Raw genomic sequence first — 22,284 nt, 5'->3', positions numbered from 1 at the left:
ATATTTGAATGAAGTGAATAGTTTAACTAACATAAATGTGCTTCCTCAGAGTCCTTATGACAAGAATATAACTATTAGTTATTAAACTATTAGTGCAGATGAATTTTTGTGAACTTACTTATATTCATATTGTTGAATCTGAAGTATATTGATTGTTTATAAATATCGGTTTATAGATGGTCCTGAGAATATTAAGGAAAATTTATCAAGGAGCTGTACAACCCGGATCTAGAATGTTAACTGGAATGGTTTTCATGGTGTGTTTGCCTTAAAAGAAAGAGAAGTTTAGTTTATGGAAGATGTTGTATGAAGGACTTCATTAAGGTGTTCAGAAATTTAATGGAACATTTGGTGGCAAACGTATGTATGTTGGTGTAGGTATTAACAATTGTTAAACTTCAACACTATGTTACGTAAGCATCGCCATGTAGTGCTTCAGGGCATTTGTGACTATTTAGTGAATCGTGTCTACTAAATCATGTCATCTTGTCTCAAGGCATTACAATTTACAAGTCTAAACAAGCCAATTGTCCAAGACAAATACATGCATTTTTATAGTTTTGTTCTGTCTTATTGGGAGAACTTCTTTCTGATTACTACTTCCTTTTCATTGTCAATTTAATTAAGACTCTACCAGCATGTTTGATACCATGATCGAATAGTCAATTATTTGGTTTCTTATAAAGACTATCGAAAACTTTTATGATTGATGTGCCCACGAAACCCCAATGAAGTACCTTAGATTGCCATCGTTTAAAGTTTAAGTTTGTTTCTTAAATGTTCAGTTATGCAAGAATACTGATGTGGCATTTTGTTTCTCAAAATAATTGTTCAAAAATAAGCTACATATAGAATTTTGTACATAGACAATGCATGTCATGCCCTATGATGAAAGAAACTCAATGGTAAGTTCAGTAGCTACAAGACTGCACTGTTGAGATCTCATTGGGTGAAAACTTTAAAATTGTTCCAGAAGTAAATTCCTAGGCATCCTAAGGATGGACTCGAGGTTAAGACAACTTCAAGGGGCGTGGTAATTTATGTAGAGTGAATCATTAGATATGAAAGATACAATAGTTGACTTTTGGAAAGTAATAAGAAGACTTGGTCCGATTTAATCTCATTCCTTATCATTAGATCATTATTCAAGTTTGGATTATAAACGTGGTTGAAACTCATAGGTCATGGCGACGGACTTCCAAGATGAGGCTCTTAGTAACTATTTGTCTTTAGGAGTTTTTGTTTCTAACATTCAATCACTTGATTTTGCTTTCATTCTCATTAGATTCCTCACTACATCTACTACATGCTTTCATTAGCCATATACTCTCTCTCTCAGGTCATTCACTTGGTTATTTACATGAATTTTCAGACAAAGGAAGCTTCAACTTTACATACTCGAGGAGATTATAGTGCCAACCCAAAAGGAATTATGGCCATGACACTTTCTACTAATTTATTGAGGTATTTTTGTTAATATTTCATTTAACTTATTCTCTCTCTCTCAGATGCCTTTGTTTAGTAAGATGAGATAGTTAATGATTTGTATTATCGTCCATGTCATGCCCAACGTAAATATTCATATTGATCATCCTTTCAATTCTTGGATACAAGAAGAGTTGAAGAACAACACAATTACCATGGTGGAGAATATCAAGTTTCTAATTAATAAGCCCATGCAAACAAACGTGCTTCTTGAGGGGAGCTCTTTGATACACTTCACCAACACTCAAGTAAGTATGGTTGGTATTGCTTGCTTCATTTTTCTGTGTAGATCAATTACTATTTTTTCATGTGTATCACATGATTAGTGAAATATGCAATATACTAATAGAAATCGGTATAATTTTTTGTCCCTTTCTCGAGTTTCTAGATGGTTGTCTCAAGTTTAAATTATATTCCCTCATTGTAGCATTCTAATGTCATGCACAATTCTAGCACTTGAGGCATATTAATCAGCTTGGGAGCCAACTATAGGGATAAAATGGGTAAATTTATTTAGAGCGTCATTTAATGTAGTTGGTATTAGCTACATCACTAGCAAGTGTGGGATCACTGGATTTGTACCCCATAAGGAAGGGTCGATCCTTCTTTTCCCCACGTACTCATGTCCCCTCCCTTCTCGATCTCCTGCCCTAAAGGCAATGCTATATTGTGTGGATGAATATGAGAGATACTACTTTGCATGGGGATGTTGCGAACTAGAAACTGCTACCTGCTCTGCTGATCACAATTGCTGCTATACACACAAGTATTATGTCTGGAACCTTGAAGCGGGGACTTGCCAGATAGTGAAATCACATCCTTACTACCTTCAAACTTTTAAAGGTATACTTAGCTTTTCCTTTTCCTTTATGTGTGTCTGCATGCCTTCTTTTAGCTTGCTAACATTTTCCATTTTCCCCTCATTATTGCTTCTGACATAGCAAGGGCAATCATTTGGAAGTAAAAGCATCGATGAGTGCACTCCTGCTATACCAGACTGAAGTTATAGTTACGATGAAGTCAATGGGATAAGCAACTTTTTTTTTATGAATGTGTTCTAAAGCCAGTCAACTTATTTAACAATAGACATCTTTGTCTATTATTTAACAATAGACATATTTTGCCATTATTGTTTTTGTAGTTAGTTCAATAGTCATATCCCGATGCTTTAATTATTTTAGTTGTTTAAAAAAATTGTACAACACAACCAATAGTCAATACAAGTCTTCGATCTTCCTTCCGAAAGGGCTTTGGTTTTAACTTTGGTATACGACATGAGACGTTGTTTTCTTATGGGGTAGCAATGATCCATATCTACATTTTAGAATGGAGGGGTTCTATGAAGATCAATTGTGTGTTATTAAATTGTTATTGTGCGCTTTCATATGGTTTTAAATTGATTGTGCAAAATTTTATTTTACAATCAATGAAATCCTTTCCTCTAGGATTTGGGCACACAAGATATTAGTACTTGGAAATGTCAACGTTAGTGTTCCCCAAATATATAGAGCTATATGAATGACAATACATTGTTCAACCGTGAAATCTAATTACTTGAAATAAAAGATAGTCGATATCATAAGATGCGTTATTTAGCAGCATAATAGACATCTTTGTGTTCATGTTGGAGTCAAACTCAAATATTTAACAATACAACATAGTTCCAATGCTCTTTTTTTTTGGATAGTGAATAGTTCCAATGCTTGCGTATATAATTTCATAGAACACTACTCTTATGAAACTCTAAGAGATTAAGAGATTGCAAGATCAAGAGATTGCATAGGTTGTAGGTGATTTGAACTACTGGAAAGTAACCACGGTAGTTTTTGGAAAGTGTTAATTAAGATGAAATACTTATAAACATTCAGTGGTTATATGTCTTTATTTGTAGTGTGGACTCAAGAGCTTCTTCTCTTAAAATATAAATGTCTTGCATAATTCTTTATTGTTTATCATTTTCCTTATTATTTGAAGTCTAAAATGAAATCTGGTAAATAATTGGCGTTGGGAACTTTGACCAATTAATTTACCTTTATTATAGTTTGGAAGTAAGTTTTTGATATATAGTAATAAAATGAAAAAAATTATATAAAAACGGACCCCGTTCGTTGATCGGGTCCAAAAATCTAGTATAAATGTAAAAGATACACGCTTCACGCATATTACAATGCAAATCAACGTTAGCTAATTAGTACGTTCCTTGATAGAGAGTTTGAATGGAATCTGTATATATAGTTAGTAAATGCAACAAATACGACAATAAGAAAAGAATAAATAGGATGGATATTATTACGCGATTTGATAAATTCTTTTACATAAGTTTCACTGTCTATCCATGTCTAGTGCTTTTCGTTTCTCCTCTCCCACTCTCTCTATGGTCCGAGTAGACACTACTACTGATCTAGACCTCTAAAGTGCCCTTTTAGAGTCAATTTGACTTGATGAGATTTCACAAAAATAAAAAAATAAAAAACAAAAAATTCATATGACAATTTTGACATAACACCGACACTTTCCTAGTTCAACTACTGCCCAAAGATATTTGTTAAGTTTGAACAAAATGATTGTAAATGATTAAAATTAGTGTACAAGTCCCATGTTTCAATCCATGTGTGCGCATCAATTTCTTAAAACCTACATCGGGCACAACGTGTAATAATAAATTGTTAATTATCCAAGTGATAAAAATAAAAAAGAGGGTAACTAAAAAGAAACAAATTTTACAAACGTCAATCAACCCCCAGCCTCCTATTAACTCCTCGTTCTGGTTATTAATTTATTATTATTATAATAATCTTCTCTCTCTCTCTCTCTCTCTCTCTATTTTTGTTTTTAACTTTTTATCCATCCTCATTTCTTCAAACACTTTTCTAAAAACTAGGGTTTGTTTTTTTTTTTCTTCCTCATCTCTCTGAAGAAAAGAAGGGTTTACTCATCTCTTCTTCTTATTCTTCTTCTTCTTATTATCTATTCAAATTCATTGTACTGGTATGCTCTCCTGATCTCTATACTCTTTATATTACGTGATTTTTTTGTTTGTTTATGGATTGTGTTAGTAATAAAAATAGCTTCTTTTGACCGGTAAATTATCGGTATTGGAACAATGGAATCAGGAAATAATGATAACTTTCAGGAACAACCGAGTTTGTTTCCTGAGAATTCAGTTTTGGAGGAACAGTTTTCGTTTATTGAATTGAATCCCATTGTTGAGAATCCACGTTTAGTGTCGGTAGATAATTGCAGTGTTTCTGATTATAATCATGTTGATTCTGTGGATGTCACTATTGATTTGGTGGATAATAGTAATATTCAAGAGACAAATTTAGATAGTGGTGTAATGGGCAGTTTGGTAGAGAATGTAGAAATTAACGTAGCGTCGTCTTCAGTGTCTGGCGAGAATGTTATTGAATTTGATTTTTTAGAGGATAAATTTAGGGATGGTATTGGTATTGAGGAAGAGAAGCGAGATTTTTCAGCTGAGGGAAACCGTGAGTTAGGGATTGGAACGCAGTGTATAGAGGAGAGTAATTGTGTTTTGTTAAGGCAACCGGATATAGCTTCTGAGTGTGAGTTTGAAGTACCAAGCTCTTTAACTCGTAGAGCATTGTTGAGAAATGATTGGGACTGGGATGGTCTTACTGGAAATCCAAATTTTAGCAATTTGGTTGACTCCTTGGGGCAGCCGGATACCGAAGCAAAAGAATTATTTGAACTTGATACTGTTTCTGTATCTACATCTTCTGACAATGTACTCTCACCACCTCGAAGAAGCACTCGAAGGAACAAGTTCTGTCAGATGGGTGAGACAGGAAAGACTGCTGTGCAACGTGGACGGAGAGGCAACAAGAAGTTTTTCCATGTTGTTAGAAGGAAAAGAAGTTGTTTCTGCAAAAGGGCACGCTTATCTGTTTGGGGGTCATTAGGAAATTTAATGCAGATCAAGGAAAATGAGGTGAGAGAAAAGGATGGAAACCTTTTAGTTCAAGTTGAGAACCTAAGTTCACAACAAAGAAGGGTTGCCCCAGGAAATGGAATGCGGCAGAAGAGTCATGCTGGTACTTCACAATCTGTAAAAGAAAAATGCTGTCCTTCAAGTGGGCATACTGGTCATTTCCGTCTGAAGGTTAAAATGGAAGGGAAAGATGTCAGAAGAGGTCCTAATGTGGTGCAGTCTGAAGTGTTAGATTCTCTAGTTTCTGTACCCGATGCTGTCAGTAAATGCACGAACCAACCAGGTAATCTGAATAGCTTTGAGTTATCTGGAAATGGCGTTAAACACAAGGTGGAGGACAATTTATACGATGGTAAACAATTCGGATATCCCAACGGAGATGTTGAAAATCCAGTTGCATTTTCAGGTGCCCATATTCTGGACTCCCTCCATGTGGAGAAGGACCTGGAGAGCACTCTCACACAAGATACTTCAGTCACAAACAATGCTGGTATTTGTCTTCACAGTTACTCTCAAATTGGAACTGGAGCAGTGGAGGAGGAGGCAATTGGTAAACCGTATTCAGATCCAGGAACATCGCCTGATTCGGAAGTGGTTAACTCAGTTCAGGATGTTGGCATTGGAGCAGATGCTGTTTTGACCTCCAACCATGCAGTTGGCTGCACTGATACTTCAGCGCTGAATATGGAGCTTGTGAGTTTAAGGAAACAAAAGAAAGGTAGTAGGATTAAAGGAACCACAGATTCTCTGACCGAGTCCTTTGCTGCAGAAGAAAAGTTGCTTGGTCAAGGAAAGCAGAACAAGGCAAAAAGGTTGTTGAACCATAAACAAGAAGAGGAAGTAGGACATGACTGTAATCCCAGTGTCACAGTTAGCTCATTGGTGGATGGAGTTGAGTTTAGGAACTCTTCAAATGTAGAGAGACACACCAATGGATCAACAGATATTTGGAATCGTGGAGGACCATCAAAAGTTGAAACTAGCAATGGAAGCTCTGAATTCTCAGGAGAACACATTGGGCTCAAATCATCTGATGTGTTGGCTCCCAAGGGTTTGGCGGACGCTGGTAAAAATATTGGTATGAAGTCATCTTCTAAGTTAACTCTCGAAGTAAGAAAACAGAGGTCAATTGCGCCAGTTTCAGCCAGGAACAGGAGAAAGAGTGGCAGTGAAAAGTCAGTTAATATTGGGGAAGGTAAGGAAAAGTGCTCTTTGGGACAAGTTGTACATAAAGGAAGTCAACGGAAAACAGGTGGTGAAATCAAGATCTCCCCGGGAATGACAAAAAAATCAGAGTCAAGGGGACCACCTGAGTCAAGGAGTGAGTTATATCTACCTGCAACTTTTAGTCTTCTCGCCGATTTCTATAATTTTATGTTTTTTTTTGGATAAGTAATCATTAATTTTATGTTTCACTGCTTAATGATCCTTGTTTGGCTTAATCTATATCACATTAAAACTAAAGATATCCGCTGGTCTTGCAGACGATAAGTTCATGGGGCTTGAAATACCTAATGATCTAGGAAGATCCACTGCCAACAATGTCGAATCTGTGTACCTATCTAACTCATCTAGGTTATCCAGTGGCTTGGATGGGCAGTTGTTATCTCCACCAAGTGCTTGGGTGCTTTGTGATGATTGCTCTAAATGGCGGTGCATATCAACTGAACTTGCAGACTCCATCGAGGCAACAAATTGCAGATGGTGAGCACTATCTTTGCTACCATTTATTCTTCTATAACAGTTTATTAAGAATGCCTTAGCCATTCTCATTCCTTTATGATATCATGTTTTGGAAAATGAATAATATACAAACAAATTATTGTGAGAACTATTTGTACGTATCATAGTCTTCTCTCAGGAAAAACTCATTAAGTCATTAGTTTTTGCTTTGGGTTTGTTTTTGTTTTTGCTTTTTTTGTTTCCACTTATCCATCGCCCGAAGTGGGTGGCAAATGATTTAGACCTTGTAGATTGTTCTTTAAAGAATGGATCCACATTGGATATGGGAATCTATTTTTCTCGTGTTCTAGGTTGGTCAATTGTAAATGATCTTGATAAGCAATGTGTGCTCTTCCAACGGTGAAAAGACTGAGGGCTTCAGCCACATGTAACAATCCGACAGTATGGGAAGACACTCATTTAGCTAGAACTCTGCTGAAAGAATGTTAGAAACTTAGAATGTGGAAAATGTGGATGGTGCAATAGCATTGTAGTCCACTAGTTGGTTGGATTGGAAGCTATGGGTGACGTGGAATGAGGATACCTAGGGTGAAAAGCCTAAACAAGAAGCTTAGTTGGGTTGGGTTGGGTAGCTTTGTGGGGTTTGGGGTCTTTTAGCTTGTAATCCGTCGGTGTTCTCTTTTGCGAGATTCTTTCTCACGCCTATTTCTGTACATCTCTTTTATTTTAATGGAAATGTTGTTTTACCCATCAAATAAATAAATAAATAATCTTGTTTATGAATTAGTAGGTTTTTATTTGTTATCTAGGAAGAAATGGTTACTATTTACTTTATTGGTTGAAATCTGAAGGACTTGCAAGGACAACATGGATAAGGCATTTGGTGATTGTTCAATACCTCAAGAGAAGTCAAATGCAGAAATAAATGCAGAGTTGGAAATATCAGAAGCCTCTGGGGAGGAAGATGCTTCGTATACACGGCCAATGTCTAAAGGATTTGAAGAGAAGCAGTTATCAGGTACAGTCGTACTTCCATGAATTTTTTTCAGTTTATAATATATATTGGATTTGTTATGCTTGGTACTCTTGGTTTTAATACACTTCTCTGATGCTGATGCAGTTCCCCAACAGGCTCCTTGGAAACCTATTGAGTCTAACTTGTTTCTGCACCGTAGCCGTAAATCCCAAACAATTGATGAGGTTATTCATTTGCTTTTCTTGGTTTGTATGCTAGATTTGAGTGCTGTATTGAACATTTCATTAAAGATAGGAGAACCTATAGGTTTTCAATTAATGCCAAGGAAGATAAAGCAACAAAGTCATTGCCTTCTTTATCTTCTGTCTTATGATCATTGAAGGAGTCGTCATCGTATCTGATTACATTTTCCATAGGAACATCCTCACCATTCGTATCCATATCATCCCCCTCCCTTTCACCTTCATTTTTCTTCATTGACAAGTTTCAGTACTCCACTTCACCTTTATAAGGTTAAGATTGTAAGTATAATATGTATGTTAGCAATAAACAAAGAGATATACCTTTAGACTTGTATCTTGTATATTGGTGTCTAGTGGTAAAGTCATAGCTTTGGAGTAACAAGTCTTAACATCTTTACTAATTTCCATAGGATTAGGTGTAACCGGACCTGCTTTTTTTAGTAATCTCTCCCTCTTTTGAGTGTTTTATTTTTGCATTGTGGCTCTATAGGTATTTTTGGCCATTTCTGCTTAAACCCGTGATGTAATTTTGTCATTGAACTCAATTAGGAGGCGTATTTTAGGGAAAAAGGTGAAAAATACAACAAAGTCAAAATCCTAATATATAAACTAGAAGACTAGAAGTTGTGTTTAGCATGGAAGATTTTAGATTGTAAGCCTCGTGTGCCTCCCTCAAAGTCACACATCTTCTAAGCTGATGCTGTAACCTCACTGCGTGTCAGTGGTTCATTGAGGCGTGAGCTTCAAACTTTTTTTAATACTCAGTACTTCATTGGGGCGTGAGCTTCAAACTATTTGTAATACTTGAAGTGCACATAAGTGATAAGTCATGATCATCTGAGCAATTAATCAGCCCTCTTCCCCTTTTTCCTTTCTTGTTCTTAGCGTGTGCGTGTGTGTGTGTGTGTGTGTGCCAGTAATGGTCATTCCACTCTGGAATAGGTACTTTGTAGCAGTTTAGTCTAAGTAGACCAGTATATACCTATCAACAGAAATAACCTTGGCTTTTGTTGGGAAAGTTGTTCTCAGTGCAAACATATGGCCGTATTATGGACCATGATTTCTTGCTAAACCAAGGTGCACATCTTTTTAACGTCCTTGTAGCAAGATGTTAATCTGATGGACTCAAATGAAGTAACATAAATCTCGATGTTAACCTGTAAGTTATTGATTGGTTGATACAACTATCACCGCTTTTGCCTAGACATCATGATTGCTTCCTGCAGTTTTAAGATGCTTTACGTGTCATGCCATTCGACATCAATATGTTTTCTGTGATGTTTAGAATGTTTTTTTGTATCCAGATAATGATTTGTCACTGTAAGCCACCTCTAGGTGGGGGTTTGGGTTGTGGAGATGAATGCTTAAACCGGATGCTCAATATAGAATGCGTTCAAGGTACCTGCCCTTGTGGGGATCTTTGTTCAAACCAGCAGGTATAGTTAGCAGTTGCCAGCTTATGTTTTTAACTGAGTTCTGCTAAGTACAAACTGAGAGCGTCTTCCTGAATGCTTGTCTGCAGTTCCAGAAACGCATGTATGTAAAGTTGGAGCAATTCCGTTGTGGGAAGAAAGGATATGGGCTGCAGTTGCTGGAAAATGTGTCTGAAGGGAATTTTCTAATTGAATATGTTGGAGAGGTATGTGTTTTTGTCTTTTTTATTTTCTATATAATCCAATGGTAAGTAACTAATTAATACAATCGATTTCCATGGTTGAAGATTTTATCTTCACCCTAGCCACCTCCAATTTGAACCAATAAAGACTTTCTCATTCTTTTTATTTATCGATATATATCGTTAGACTTGTATAGTATTTGCTTCTTTTGCTTGAATTGATGTATTGACCTAGTTTATCCCCATAATCTTGAACCATGTATTAAATTTACCATAAACTCTTGAATCAAATTGAATAACAAATGTACCAGATGATAAATAGAAGTTGGGAACACATACTTATGGAATCATTCTCTTTGCTTTCCTTGGCATCTTGCCAGAAGCTTTGTTTTTCTTTTCCTATCTCTAATACTAACTCACAAAAATGTTCCATGTGTCAGGTACTTGATTTGAATGCTTACGAAGCACGGCAAAGAGAATATGCTTCTAGGGGTCAAAGGCATTTCTACTTTATGACTCTTAACGGCAGCGAGGTTTGTAATAACACCTATTTGTTGTTTGAAATGTTTTCCTCATTTCTGCATTACTATCCTTATTTTTTTTTTCATTTGTTTGCTCTATGGTGTAGTTATTGTTCTATCAATTTGTAAAAATTTGCTTAGAAGTACATACTTATTTTAAGTTAAAATAAGTACGTATGTAAAACATCACCTAGAAAATGAATTCAACTCTAATTTTTTGTGGGTATTACCTACACACCATAAAGATCATCTTCACAAAATTTGAGCTAATTTGGAAACCTCTAACCTAGCTAAAAATTGTTGTCATCTTCAAAAAGAAATCCAACGGTCTAGAACTGTCGAGTTTTTGCAATCATCTTTTGCTTAGGTTAGAGGTTTCCAAATGATATGAAATTTTGTAGAGATGATCTTTATGGTGAGTAGGTCATATCCACATAAAATTAGGGTTGAATTCATTTTCTGAGTGAAGTTTTACTTGCGTACTTATTTTAAGTTAAAATAAATATGTACTTCTAAGATCGGGACATTATATATATATATACATATAGGGGATGGTTATATGAACTCCACTTAAAATGACTCCAAAATAACGCCACCACTAAATACCATTAATTAGAAGCTAATTTTTGGTGGAGAACTCTACACAATAGAGATCATCCTCACAAAAAATCAATTTATGTGAAGATGTATAACCTCATAAAAAATCGTTTATAATATTATGAAATTATCCAATGACCTATATTATTTTAATTTTGGTACAACTTTTGACAATGTTAAACGTATTCAATTGAGGTGATTTTTTGTGGGGGTGTTCTGCATCATTTGATGTATATCTCCACAAAGAATTAGCTCTCAATTCATCTTGTAAGTTCACTATTGGGAGTGGAGTAACTTTAGAGTCACTATAAGGTGGAGTTCATATAATCCAAAAAAAAAAAAATAAATAAAAATAAATATATATATATATATATATATATATATATATATATTTAGAGTCACTATAAGGTGGAGTTCATATAATCCCAAAAAAAAAAAAAAAAAAATATATATATATATAAATATATAAAATATATATATATATATATATATATATATATATAAGGTCCCAAGGATACAAGAAAAATAATGCCCAAATCAATCCAACAATATTATTTGTTTGATTGATTGGGATTATATTTTGTTCCACTAAAAGGTATTTTTTTTAAAATCAGAAATTCCAATAAAAAGTGTTGCGGAGGATAAACTTTTGTTGGAAATTCAGGCCTACCTAGCCCTGCCAAAAACAAGGAAAAACAAGATTGCATTTCTAGAGTGTCCCAATTACACAAGAATCTTGAAATTCCTGTCTCTGAAGAACCCCTATAATCTGATAATACAAAGTTTTATTTACCTCTGAAATGTTATGCATCTCCTACTACTTGGGTTGAAATGTAGAAGATCCTCGGATCAACCCATATCTAAAAGTAAACAATAATGAATAATCCAATATGTTTGTAAAGGAATGAAAAGGGCAAAATCTATTAATGGCCATTATGCTTATTTTTCTGGATAGCATACCTTGTTATAACCTTGATGTGGAGATTGATTTTCTTGTCTGTGTTTTCCAGGTAATTGATGCATGTGCAAAAGGAAACTTGGGACGTTTCATCAATCATAGCTGTGACCCTAACTGTCGTACAGAAAAGGTGATATATTTGTTCTCCTTGTTGCTGTGGGTTTCCATTTTTTTAATTTTTTTTTCAAACCTTGCATAACGACATTTTTTTTGTTATTTTATGTTTTGTAGGTATCTCTATCTAGGTGTTTTGTTTTGCTTTGCTTTGGGGTGTGTGTGTTTTCACTAATGTTTCATTTTCATATTTAATTGTTGTGATATGCTTCCTAGTTGGCAGCTCAAGTGTTGAGATACACACTTTTTTTATTGATTATTTTTTATCAATTTTATTACACGTATATTATGTTTGCTTTGTAAACACCTGTTTTTGTTTGTTCTGTTTTAGCGTATTTCTAGAGCCTTCGGTGAGTCTTCGATTCTACTTAATCTGCTGGAGGACATTTTTCTTCTGTTCTTACTATGATTTTATTAGTTTCTCTTTTCATTATGAATCTGTTCCAACTTTCAAATTAGCAAAACATGTGCGAACTTAATGAAAGCTTTGTTGTTGTGTTCATATATAAATACAAATTACATCTTTGATTTAGTTGCATTACGTTCATATGCATGATAAAGTCATTTATCTTGTAAAAGTCAACATCTTTTTAATTCTATATATATATATATATATATAGCTGATCACATTTTACTTGAACAGTGGATGGTGAACGGAGAAGTTTGTATTGGGCTGTTCGCTATGCGGAGGATCAAGAAGGTATTTTTCTCAACTAACATATACATCATTAAATTTTTTATATGCATTACTTTTTAATCGGATGCCATTGTCTTTTGATAGTACACCATATTTCACTTATACAGAAATTTGAATTGTTGGCTATCCAGTCTTGGGAGTTGGCTGGAAATTATCATCATCTTTCTTTTTCCTATATAATGTTATAATGAGTAGGTGGCATTAACATTATTTAGCTTTCACCCCAATTCTTTATAATTGAAATGGAAGAAAACTTAGTATGTTGTAATCCAGCAAATGGAAGGGAACTTGATATATGGTTTATCTGGCTGGTTATACCGGTCTGGCTTATCTTATACTTCTTTGGCATTCTTATATCCTTTTTCTCTGTGCTTGGATTGTATTTTTATATCATTGAAAGATAGCAGTAAAAAGAAAGGAAATAGAAGTAATTAGTGACCGTTTTACTCAGACATACAGATGTTTCTTGTGGAAGTTTACACGATAAATTTCAATACAAGTTGGGGACTGTGTTTAAATTTCAATATAATTTGAACCGAGAAGTAAAATAGGACAGTTAATGGAAAATGGAAGTCATATTTGATAGGCTTTTGTGGTTTGTTTTTTTGATAGAAGATGGTTCTTGTATGTTTCATATAACTTCTAATTGAAGATGTTATTTATTTTATATAGTTTTGGCTTATTTCATGCTAATGTGTACGAGTTCCTTTCATTCTTTCTTCATTAAATATCTTTGTCTTTTATTGTTTTTGTGAGTACCTTTTTTCCCACCTAGTTTTGGAAGATATACTGCCCAGCCTCCTTTTTGAGTTTAATAAATGTGTAAAATATGGCTGTTATTTCTCAGGGCGAAGAGCTTACATTTGATTACAACTACGTTCGTGTGTTTGGGGCCGCTGCAAAAAAATGTGTTTGTGGGTCTTCTGATTGTCGGGGTTATATTGGTGGCGATCCTCAAAATACCGAAGTTGTCGTCCAAGGTGATTCGGATGAAGAATTTCCCGAACCTGTGATGGTTGATGAAGATGCTGAAGTTGAAGAGATTGCGGGCAGGGTAACTTTTAATAGCATTTTATCCAGTGATGACCACCTACTGGGTACATATCAAAATGTCGTATCAGCATACTCTGTAAAACATTCGGAAAGTTTTATACAAAAGGAAGGGAATATAAGCCGATCTGGAACTGCTGTTCAACTGTTAAAGATTCCCTCACCAATGGAAGAAACAAGAAAGAAATCCCTATCTTCTTGTAAATCTCTAGAAATGTCTATACAAACTGATGGTGGTATGAACGATTCATCATCTTCTATTCAACCATTAGAGATTTCTTTGTTAAAAGAGGACACTGAGAGCAAGAACTTGTCCATCATGGAATTACAAGAGGCTTCTTCCACCATCACTGACACTTCAAAATTTTCACACAAGCTTGTTACAATTACCAGAAATTCCATATCCGACACAGCTGAAGATAGGCCAAATGTTTCAAAAGCACATACACCTGTGAAATCCTCTCGTTCATCTAGCTCAATTAAAAAGGGCAAGTACCGTTCTACTCCTGTGATTGCTAGCAAACCCTTGATTCATGCGAACAAACCCAAGAAGCTTGGAGAAGGTGCCGCTAATAATCGTCTCAGGGGAGGTAAAAAAGATTCTTTGCTTACTGGTGCTTTTGATTGAGTTTTGCCTTCTCACTTAAACATTGATCTACATATTGCAGTTGAAGAGAAACTCAATGAGCTGCTAGATAGTTATGGGGGCATTAGCAAACGTAAAGTGAGTAAAAGTTATTATTATGTGGTTTAACTCATTCTGTTTCTGTTGTTAGTACCTTTATGTGGTTCATTGACCATGTATGTTCTTAGTTCTCCCGCTTTTCCTTTAGTGAGTAGAATAATGTTTTTGGTATGTCCAGTAGCATGTATATTATGTGGTTCATGTTATTTTTTTTTACGTCTCCTGTTTGATTGTTAGTGTGGCAGTGCCTTATCTGTCGTATATTGAGTGAGGGAGCATATGATAAAAGCTGTATAACGTGGGAATGCCATTTCTTAAAAAGAAAACCCTTGGTGAACATGCAGAGCCATAGACCTTTGTGTTCGCTAATGCAAACGATTTTTGGTTTGATATTATAACCATTTTTTATTTTTATTTTGGATAGGTAAAATTCAATTTCATCCATTCGAATATATATTTTTATTCGAATTTTGGATAGAGGCACATTCATTATCTTTTTATTACAGCTACATTTTCAAATTAAGGCCTTTTTTTTGTGGAGATGATCTCCCCACCATGAAGATCATTCTCAAAAGAATCATATATTGGATATGTCTAACCATGTATATGTTCATATATATCTTTTTGTGATTTATAATGTTTTCTTTGAATAAGCTAAATTTTTTTGATATGGTGGGGAGATCATATCTACAAAAAATCAGCCCTTTTCAACTTTTAAGTCCATGATTTTGCTTGAATTAATTTATATAATGTAAATAAGAATGTGCCTCTATCCCTCCCCCATATATATATATATATATATATATATATATATATATATATATATATATATATATATACAGGTAGGCTCTTAGATGGACGCCCGTAAATAAATTGTAAACGGATTGCCAAAAAAAGGACTCTTTCACGTGTCAAAAAAGAGTATCCTCTCTAACTCTTTATCCTAGCCATAAATAGTGGGTAGTTGGTCCCACCATAAATAAAGGATATAAACACAAAAAAACGGAGAGACATAAAGAGGAGAGAGAGAATGGGTGCATAGGCGTCTTCTTCCCCCTCTTCTTATTAACTTTCCTTCTGTTTTCTTCAAAGTTCATTCAATCCCCTCAATTAATCCGAAACATGTAGTAATAAATTATGTAGTGTACACTTTGCACTCTTAAAATCTGAGCTTGTTGTTTAGGATTGATACTAGGTCAAGAGAAATTAAAACAAAATGGGGTTTTTGGATACTGGATGGTATGTGATGTCAAAAATTTGTTGTGATGATTAAATTTTAAAGCTGGAATTGAGTCTTAAGAAAACATAAATTCCACCATAGACACAATTTAATAGATATTCTTTACAAGAACCATGTTTATATGCAAATAGAGATTGGCTTAGTTCAGTGATGGAAAAATGAAGTTTGATGAGGATGATGAGGTGAAAATTTTCACTCTTGAGAAGGGAGAAGTCATTCTCTCTCTGAAATTTTCACTCATAGAAAGAACTCCATTGAAATACTGCTAGCACCATTTCTCTCTCTCCTCTTAAGCGAAAAAGATAAACCTGTTTCTCTGTCAAATACTCTTTCGAACATGTTTTGTTTTTTATTATTTATATCTTCTATTTAGTATTTACACATCTGGTAGGACCCAACTGTCGATTTGCAGTTAGAAATTGCATATTCGATCGAGAGAGTTTTTGTCAACACGTGAGGGCTTCACTATATAAGGAATCCGTAAACGGACGTCCGCTTAGGAGCCAGGCTGTGTGTATATATATATATATATATATATATATATATATATATATATACCCCATATGACAAATTACATAAGTGATTGTAGGTAGCAAGAAACTACTAGATCCTACATTTATACCCATACAACCTCAAAGCACAAGAGAGTCCCAATTGGAAACAAAATCACATTAACCCACTCCTCAAAAGCTTGGCGACGCACTTGCCCAGCCAAACAACACTTCTTTAACCTCTTACATTATCTTGTGAAGTTACTTCTCCTTATGCTTGAAGATCCTCAAGTTTCTTTCCTTCCATAAACACCACATAATCGCACTTGGAATATGATCCACTAGCCATTTATATTGTAACCCTAAAAGAAGAAAAACAAAGAGGAAGAAAAAACGAGGAAGTGGGAAAAGGGAGAGACGAGAAAAAATCTTATCCGCTTGGCTGGCTGTAGCTCCCACACGGGGTAAAGCCTTGTGGTATTGTATAAAGATTCATGTGCCTCTCCACTCATCAAGTCACCACCAATTGGTTTTGAGTTGGCTGATTTAAAGTTTAAGATGATATCAGAGCGGGCTATTGTATCTGGTTCAAAGGGTCGGTGTACTCTATGTCACATCACCCAATTATGTTGTCCACGCATTAGGCTCAAGTAACGCCACCCTGTGTGGGGTGTTTTTGATGTTTGGTAGTCTCACGTGGGATGTTTAAAGCCTTGTTGTTTAGTATAAAAATGTTCCACTCATCAACAATTGGTTTTTTGTTGGATACTGTAAAGCTTAAGAGATGTTAATAATTTAGGAGTTTAGATCAGCTAGTATGAACGCATTTGTGGGCTAAGTGCTCTCAGGATGTCTTGTTTGGCTCTTCGCCAAACATATCCGTATCAATATCTCACTTAGGATAGAAGCCGATTTCTTGTTGCCATGCTTCCCCCTTTCCTTATGTCTTTGGTTGTTGCAACCCCCAATTGATAATATTGCGATATATCACTTGTTTATTATTTTACAATGTTTTGATATATCTCTGATACTTCTGTTGGATTTCAAAAGCGATTCATATCACTGATACTTGGTTATGATGAGATTGCTTCTGCAATGGTAATTTTTTTTTTTGTTTTGTCATTTAAAAAAGAACAAAAAATTGCTTTTGGGTATTTTCTGGCCTTCTTATTTTTGTTGAGAAACAGATGATCATATTAGTTAATAAGACGTCAGTACTCGAAAGGTTTTATTCTTGTTTCTTTTACTTTTGGTGTCTCCACGTCTGTATTCATATTAATGAGTATGCGCTTGTTTTGGTACAGGATGCAACGAAAGGTTACTTGAAGCTTTTGTTTGTCACAGCATCTTCTGGAGATAATGTCAACGGCGAGGCAGTCCAGAGGTTCTTATAGATCTAGATGCTTGTTCTTCCTTCATGCAGCACTTTGAATTTTCATTTTTGAAAACTTGTGGTTTGTTCAACTTTTTAAGAGTCCGTTCTTTTTTTTTTTCCAGCACAAGAGGTCTTTCAATCATTCTTGATGCATTATTGAAGACAAAAAAAAGGAGTGTTTTGAATGATATAATCAGCAAAAATGGTATGTTTGTCTATTGTATTTTCACATTTTGTTTCACAGGTTTTTCATTGCAGGAAATTATTTCAGACATTCTAATGCACATTATTTATTGGTGATTATTATTTCTGGAAATAGGTCTGCAAATGCTACACAACATCATGAAGCAGAACCACAAGCATTTTAACAGAATTCCTATCATTCGGAAACTTCTGAAGGTTAGTTTGTTATGGCTTACCTTTGGTTTTCTATCTTGTGGTTGTTTAACAGGAACGAATTCTTTGTAGTGGAGTCAGTCTTATTATTCATCAATGAAATCAGCATGATTATGCTTTATACATTTTTAGAGAGATTTTATACTCCGATATTGTCATGTGGAATGATGGATATAAATGGTAGTAAGTTTGTTATGCAAGGGTATGAGTAAGTTGTGATTTCTGTATAAGAATTCTGTTCTTGGTATTAATGTTTATATGATTTATCATTTATCGCTGATGGTCAAGAATCAAAAAGGAAATTATGATTAGAGCTTTCTATTGATCTTGAAGACAAGTGCATAAGCAATTTTGATTATGTTTTTTGTGTAATGTGGGGGCCGTCCAAGGGTCAGTATTGGTATTTTGTTATATATATCACTAAATTATTGTGTCTTCTTCTGCAGATTCTGGAGTATCTGGCAGAAAAGGAAATTCTTACAGTTGAACTCATTCACAGTGCTCCTCCTTGTGCTGGAATGGAGAGGTTAGCAGACATTCTTCTTATTGCATTCTACCATTTAGTTCGTATATGTTGGTCTTTGATTGGTTTTTTGGGTCACTTTATGGGATCAGAATTCCAAAAAAACTAATGACATTGTGTTCTGATACAGTTTTAAGGATTCGATAATCAGGCTGACTAGACATACTGACACAAAGGTATGTGTGCGTGATTTACTTGATTACTAAGTAACATGGACATTTCATATTCTTATAAATCCATGTGCGACACGCAGACATGTTATGCATACGATTACAAACTAGGGTTTCTTCCATGCCCGGAAAGACTAATAAAATAATATATTAACATTATTACAACTCCATGATATGCCACTTTCATAGTTATTTTTTTGAGGCGCTTTGTATGGTTTTGAGCCCAAGAATTAGTTGTGTAACTAAAGAATATTAATAGTTATCTTTTTAATTAGCTGTGTCCAACTGCCCTACTTCATATAGGTCACCATGTCGGACATCGACACACGTATCTATGTCAACATGACTATGCTTATGAACTGCAGACATATTTTATCGTATTTCATCTGCTTTGTTTAGCTTATGATGCATATATGCTGCAATGTTCCTTCCCTTATCAATTTCTGATGCCCCAACTTTAGCTCCAGCGTTGCGTTGGGGGGCAGGCATGGATATGTGATTGCTTGAGGTCATGAACATTTGAGCTACTGAATCTAGATTCTACTTTACGTTCTTGCTGGCTTTTTTTATGTTGTAAAAGTAGGGCTGTCAATGGATCGATTTGGGTCGGATTTTGGAAAATCGAAATCCGAACTGATAAGATAATTGGGTACCCGAAACCGAACCAAACCGGTAACGTTATATTTCATCCAAAACCGAACCGATATATTGAACCCGACCCAACCCGACCCGACCCGAACTGAAAAAACTATAAAATCAATTAAATCCAGCCACACAATTGATAAAACTTATACAAAATTAATCATAAATATGACTAAAATGCCACCTTATTGGTTTGGGTTCATATCGGTTCGGTGGAATCCCAAAACCAAACCAATATCTTATTGGTTCGGTTCGGTTCGGTAGTGGGCAAACCAAAATACCACAACCCAAACTGTTTTTTATCGGTTTGGTTCGGATCGGTTATTCGGACCTATGTACAAGTAATCAATTATGAATGCTCGCTAAAATTAGGTAGGATAAAAATTGCATATTTTTGTGTTAAGACGTAATGTACTACATGTATTATTACTTTTTGAACCTTGACACTGTTGACCTTTTGAGAACCGCACTACTCAGACTGAAAATGCAATTCCATTATCCTCAAATGTTTGTAGTTACTAGCTAAACAAAATGGAAATGATTTGTCAATCGATGGTCTTATCTTTCTTTGGTTGAAGATTAGCTAGGCCATACATTTAGTTGGACAGGGAGGTATTTATTAATGGTATTCGGTGTACAGGTCCATCAAATTGCACGGAACTTCCGAGATAAATGGATGCCTCGTGCTTTGAGAAATTGTTACTCAAACAGGGATGATTTTAATGAAGAGCAGCAAGCTGGCCTGGGTTCCACTAGGTTTCCAGTGTCTAATAAAAGATGGGGTCATCAGGGTCCATGGCCCATGGAAGAAATTGACTCTGTCAGTCAAACAACGCTTGCAGCAAACCCGCTCTATGCTAACATCCAAAATCATAGCTCTGGAGCCAAAACGCGTAAGCGTAAAAGCCGGTGGGATCAACCTGAAGAAAACTCAGATCTACAGTCACTTGAACTTATCGAAGACCAAAAGAGGAAACAGAAACTGGTAGCTAGTCTGCAACAGCCGGAGATCAGGGAAGCGGCAGAGGAACAAGTAGGTGATGTTAATGGAAAAGTATCTTCTCATGGCTGTGATCAGAATGTATCTTGTGAAGCCGAAAATGCCACAAGTATTGATCAAATGCAGCAAATTCAGGATGAGGCCCCTCCTGGGTTTGCATCCCCGATCCCTATGGTTCATGATGCTTTTTCAACAGCTACAGAGAATCATCCCTCTGATGTTCACCAAAGAACTTCACGTGAAGTGGTTGCAGGGTCTTTTCAGGAGATATACCTTTCTCATTTACCTGTGTCTTATGGAGTTCCATTGTTTTTTCTGGACCAGCTGGGTACTACCCAGCCAGAAACTGTGGATTGTTGGGAAGTTTCACCAGGTATACCTTTCCATCCTTTTCCTCCTCTACCTCCATATCAAAAGCAGCCCTCTGCTTTGATCGGACATGTAGAGGGTCAAAGGGACTGCGATCGTACTTCCTACAACCAGGCAGATTCAGGTAGTCCGTGTACATCGGGGACAAGGCCACAAGAAGTGGCTAAAACAGGGGTTTACAACCAACAGAGGGTTGAGCAAATGAGATGCTCAACAGGTAATCTGGGGAAGAGGTACTTTCGGCAGCAGAAATGGAATAATAATGCAAGGTGTCCTCCTTGGATCAGAAACAGGAATGGATGGGGATCTAAGGCAAACAATTTTAGAAGTGGAGCACATAGTTTAGGTGTAGGAAATTTTGAAAACGAAGTTGGAAATGTTTGTCATCCAGAAGGTGTAAGCGGTCGAGGCGAATACATCGACTCTGATTTCTATCAAAATCCTCAGAACCAATATGAACATTGATTGACAGACAAACTTTAAGTGTAACAAGTTACTTACATTTCATTGTATTTCTCATTCTTTCATTATACAAGCTTTATCTTTAATGGAACTTTTTCTAGTACTGCCTTATTCTAGTGCCAGTAGCTGCAAACAAAGAAGAGAGCATACTGCTGTCAGTTGATTTATCCTCCACCTCAAAGAGGTAGGTTTTCCTTTAGATTGTTTGTCATTTTTTTTAGGGGAAGGGAATGAACGGAAAGGTTAATGGAAATAAGATACTGAACTAACTCAAAAGGTTGTCATTGATAGCATTTATTCTGTTTCTAGTATAAGAAATCTATGATGTTATAAATTTATAATCCCTTTAAAGGGAAATGAAGTTGAAAAAGTAAAATAAAGGTAAAGATATGATCAGTGGCTCTATGCAATCGAGTTGAAAGAGTTTGAGCTATTATTAATTTATTGTTATTGATTGTTCTACCACCACCACCACTACTACTACTACTACTAATTATTATTATTATTATTATACTTTTTGTTATTGTTGTTGTTGTTAAAATTGTTATTGCCGACAACCTCATTACTAAGTTGTAGGAGATAAATGTAGGGTTTAGAAGCAGGACAAGATGTCGGGTGCTAGTCTGCGGGGAATTTTTACAGCAGATCTTATATGAACAATTTGTTTCATATCCGTGATGTATCACATGGTTTATTTTTGGTGGGCTTGCTAATATAGAATGATAGCATTCAAGCTTCTGCTGTTTAGTTGGAGCCGTAACTAGGCGAGTAGGAGGGTTTTGATGTTGTAGGGTTTGAGGGTCATTTGAATCTCAACTTATCAAAAAAGCTTATCTGTTGGACAATGTCTTTTACTAATATAATAATTATTTGGTACTGATTCGGTGAAGAGCAGGAGGATTAGGAACGTTCTGGAGCTGAATATTGGAAGATATGTAGTCGTGCTTTAAAATGAGTTGCGGAAGATTAAAATTTCATTTCATCCGCAAGTGATTTACATACTTCGTGCTTCTTGTCGTAATTTATAGAGGAAACGATAAC

General features: G+C 35.5%; 1 protein-coding gene across 1 annotated transcript; it reads left to right on the top strand.

Moving 5' to 3' along the window:
* Positions 1-4,336: 4,336 nt before the first annotated feature.
* Positions 4,337-21,334, top strand: EFS (histone-lysine N-methyltransferase). Its single transcript, XM_086564958.1, has 17 exons — positions 4,337-6,758; positions 6,922-7,141; positions 7,972-8,138; positions 8,241-8,320; positions 9,643-9,774; positions 9,861-9,977; positions 10,394-10,486; positions 12,082-12,159; positions 12,787-12,843; positions 13,688-14,480; positions 14,559-14,614; positions 17,611-17,690; positions 17,804-17,886; positions 18,001-18,080; positions 18,524-18,603; positions 18,731-18,776; positions 20,053-21,334. Exons 1-17 carry the CDS (start codon positions 4,589-4,591, stop codon positions 21,244-21,246), a joined length of 5,526 nt encoding a protein of 1,841 aa, XP_086421084.1. The 5' UTR covers positions 4,337-4,588; the 3' UTR covers positions 21,247-21,334.
* Positions 21,335-22,284: the final 950 nt, after the last annotated feature.

This window comes from Coptis chinensis, chromosome 6, assembly GCF_015680905.1.
Source record: "Coptis chinensis isolate HL-2020 chromosome 6, ASM1568090v1, whole genome shotgun sequence".
Lineage (NCBI taxonomy): Eukaryota > Viridiplantae > Streptophyta > Magnoliopsida > Ranunculales > Ranunculaceae > Coptis > Coptis chinensis.
Note: the sequence above shows the minus strand (reverse complement) of the source record. Positions and strands in the feature narration are given on the sequence as shown.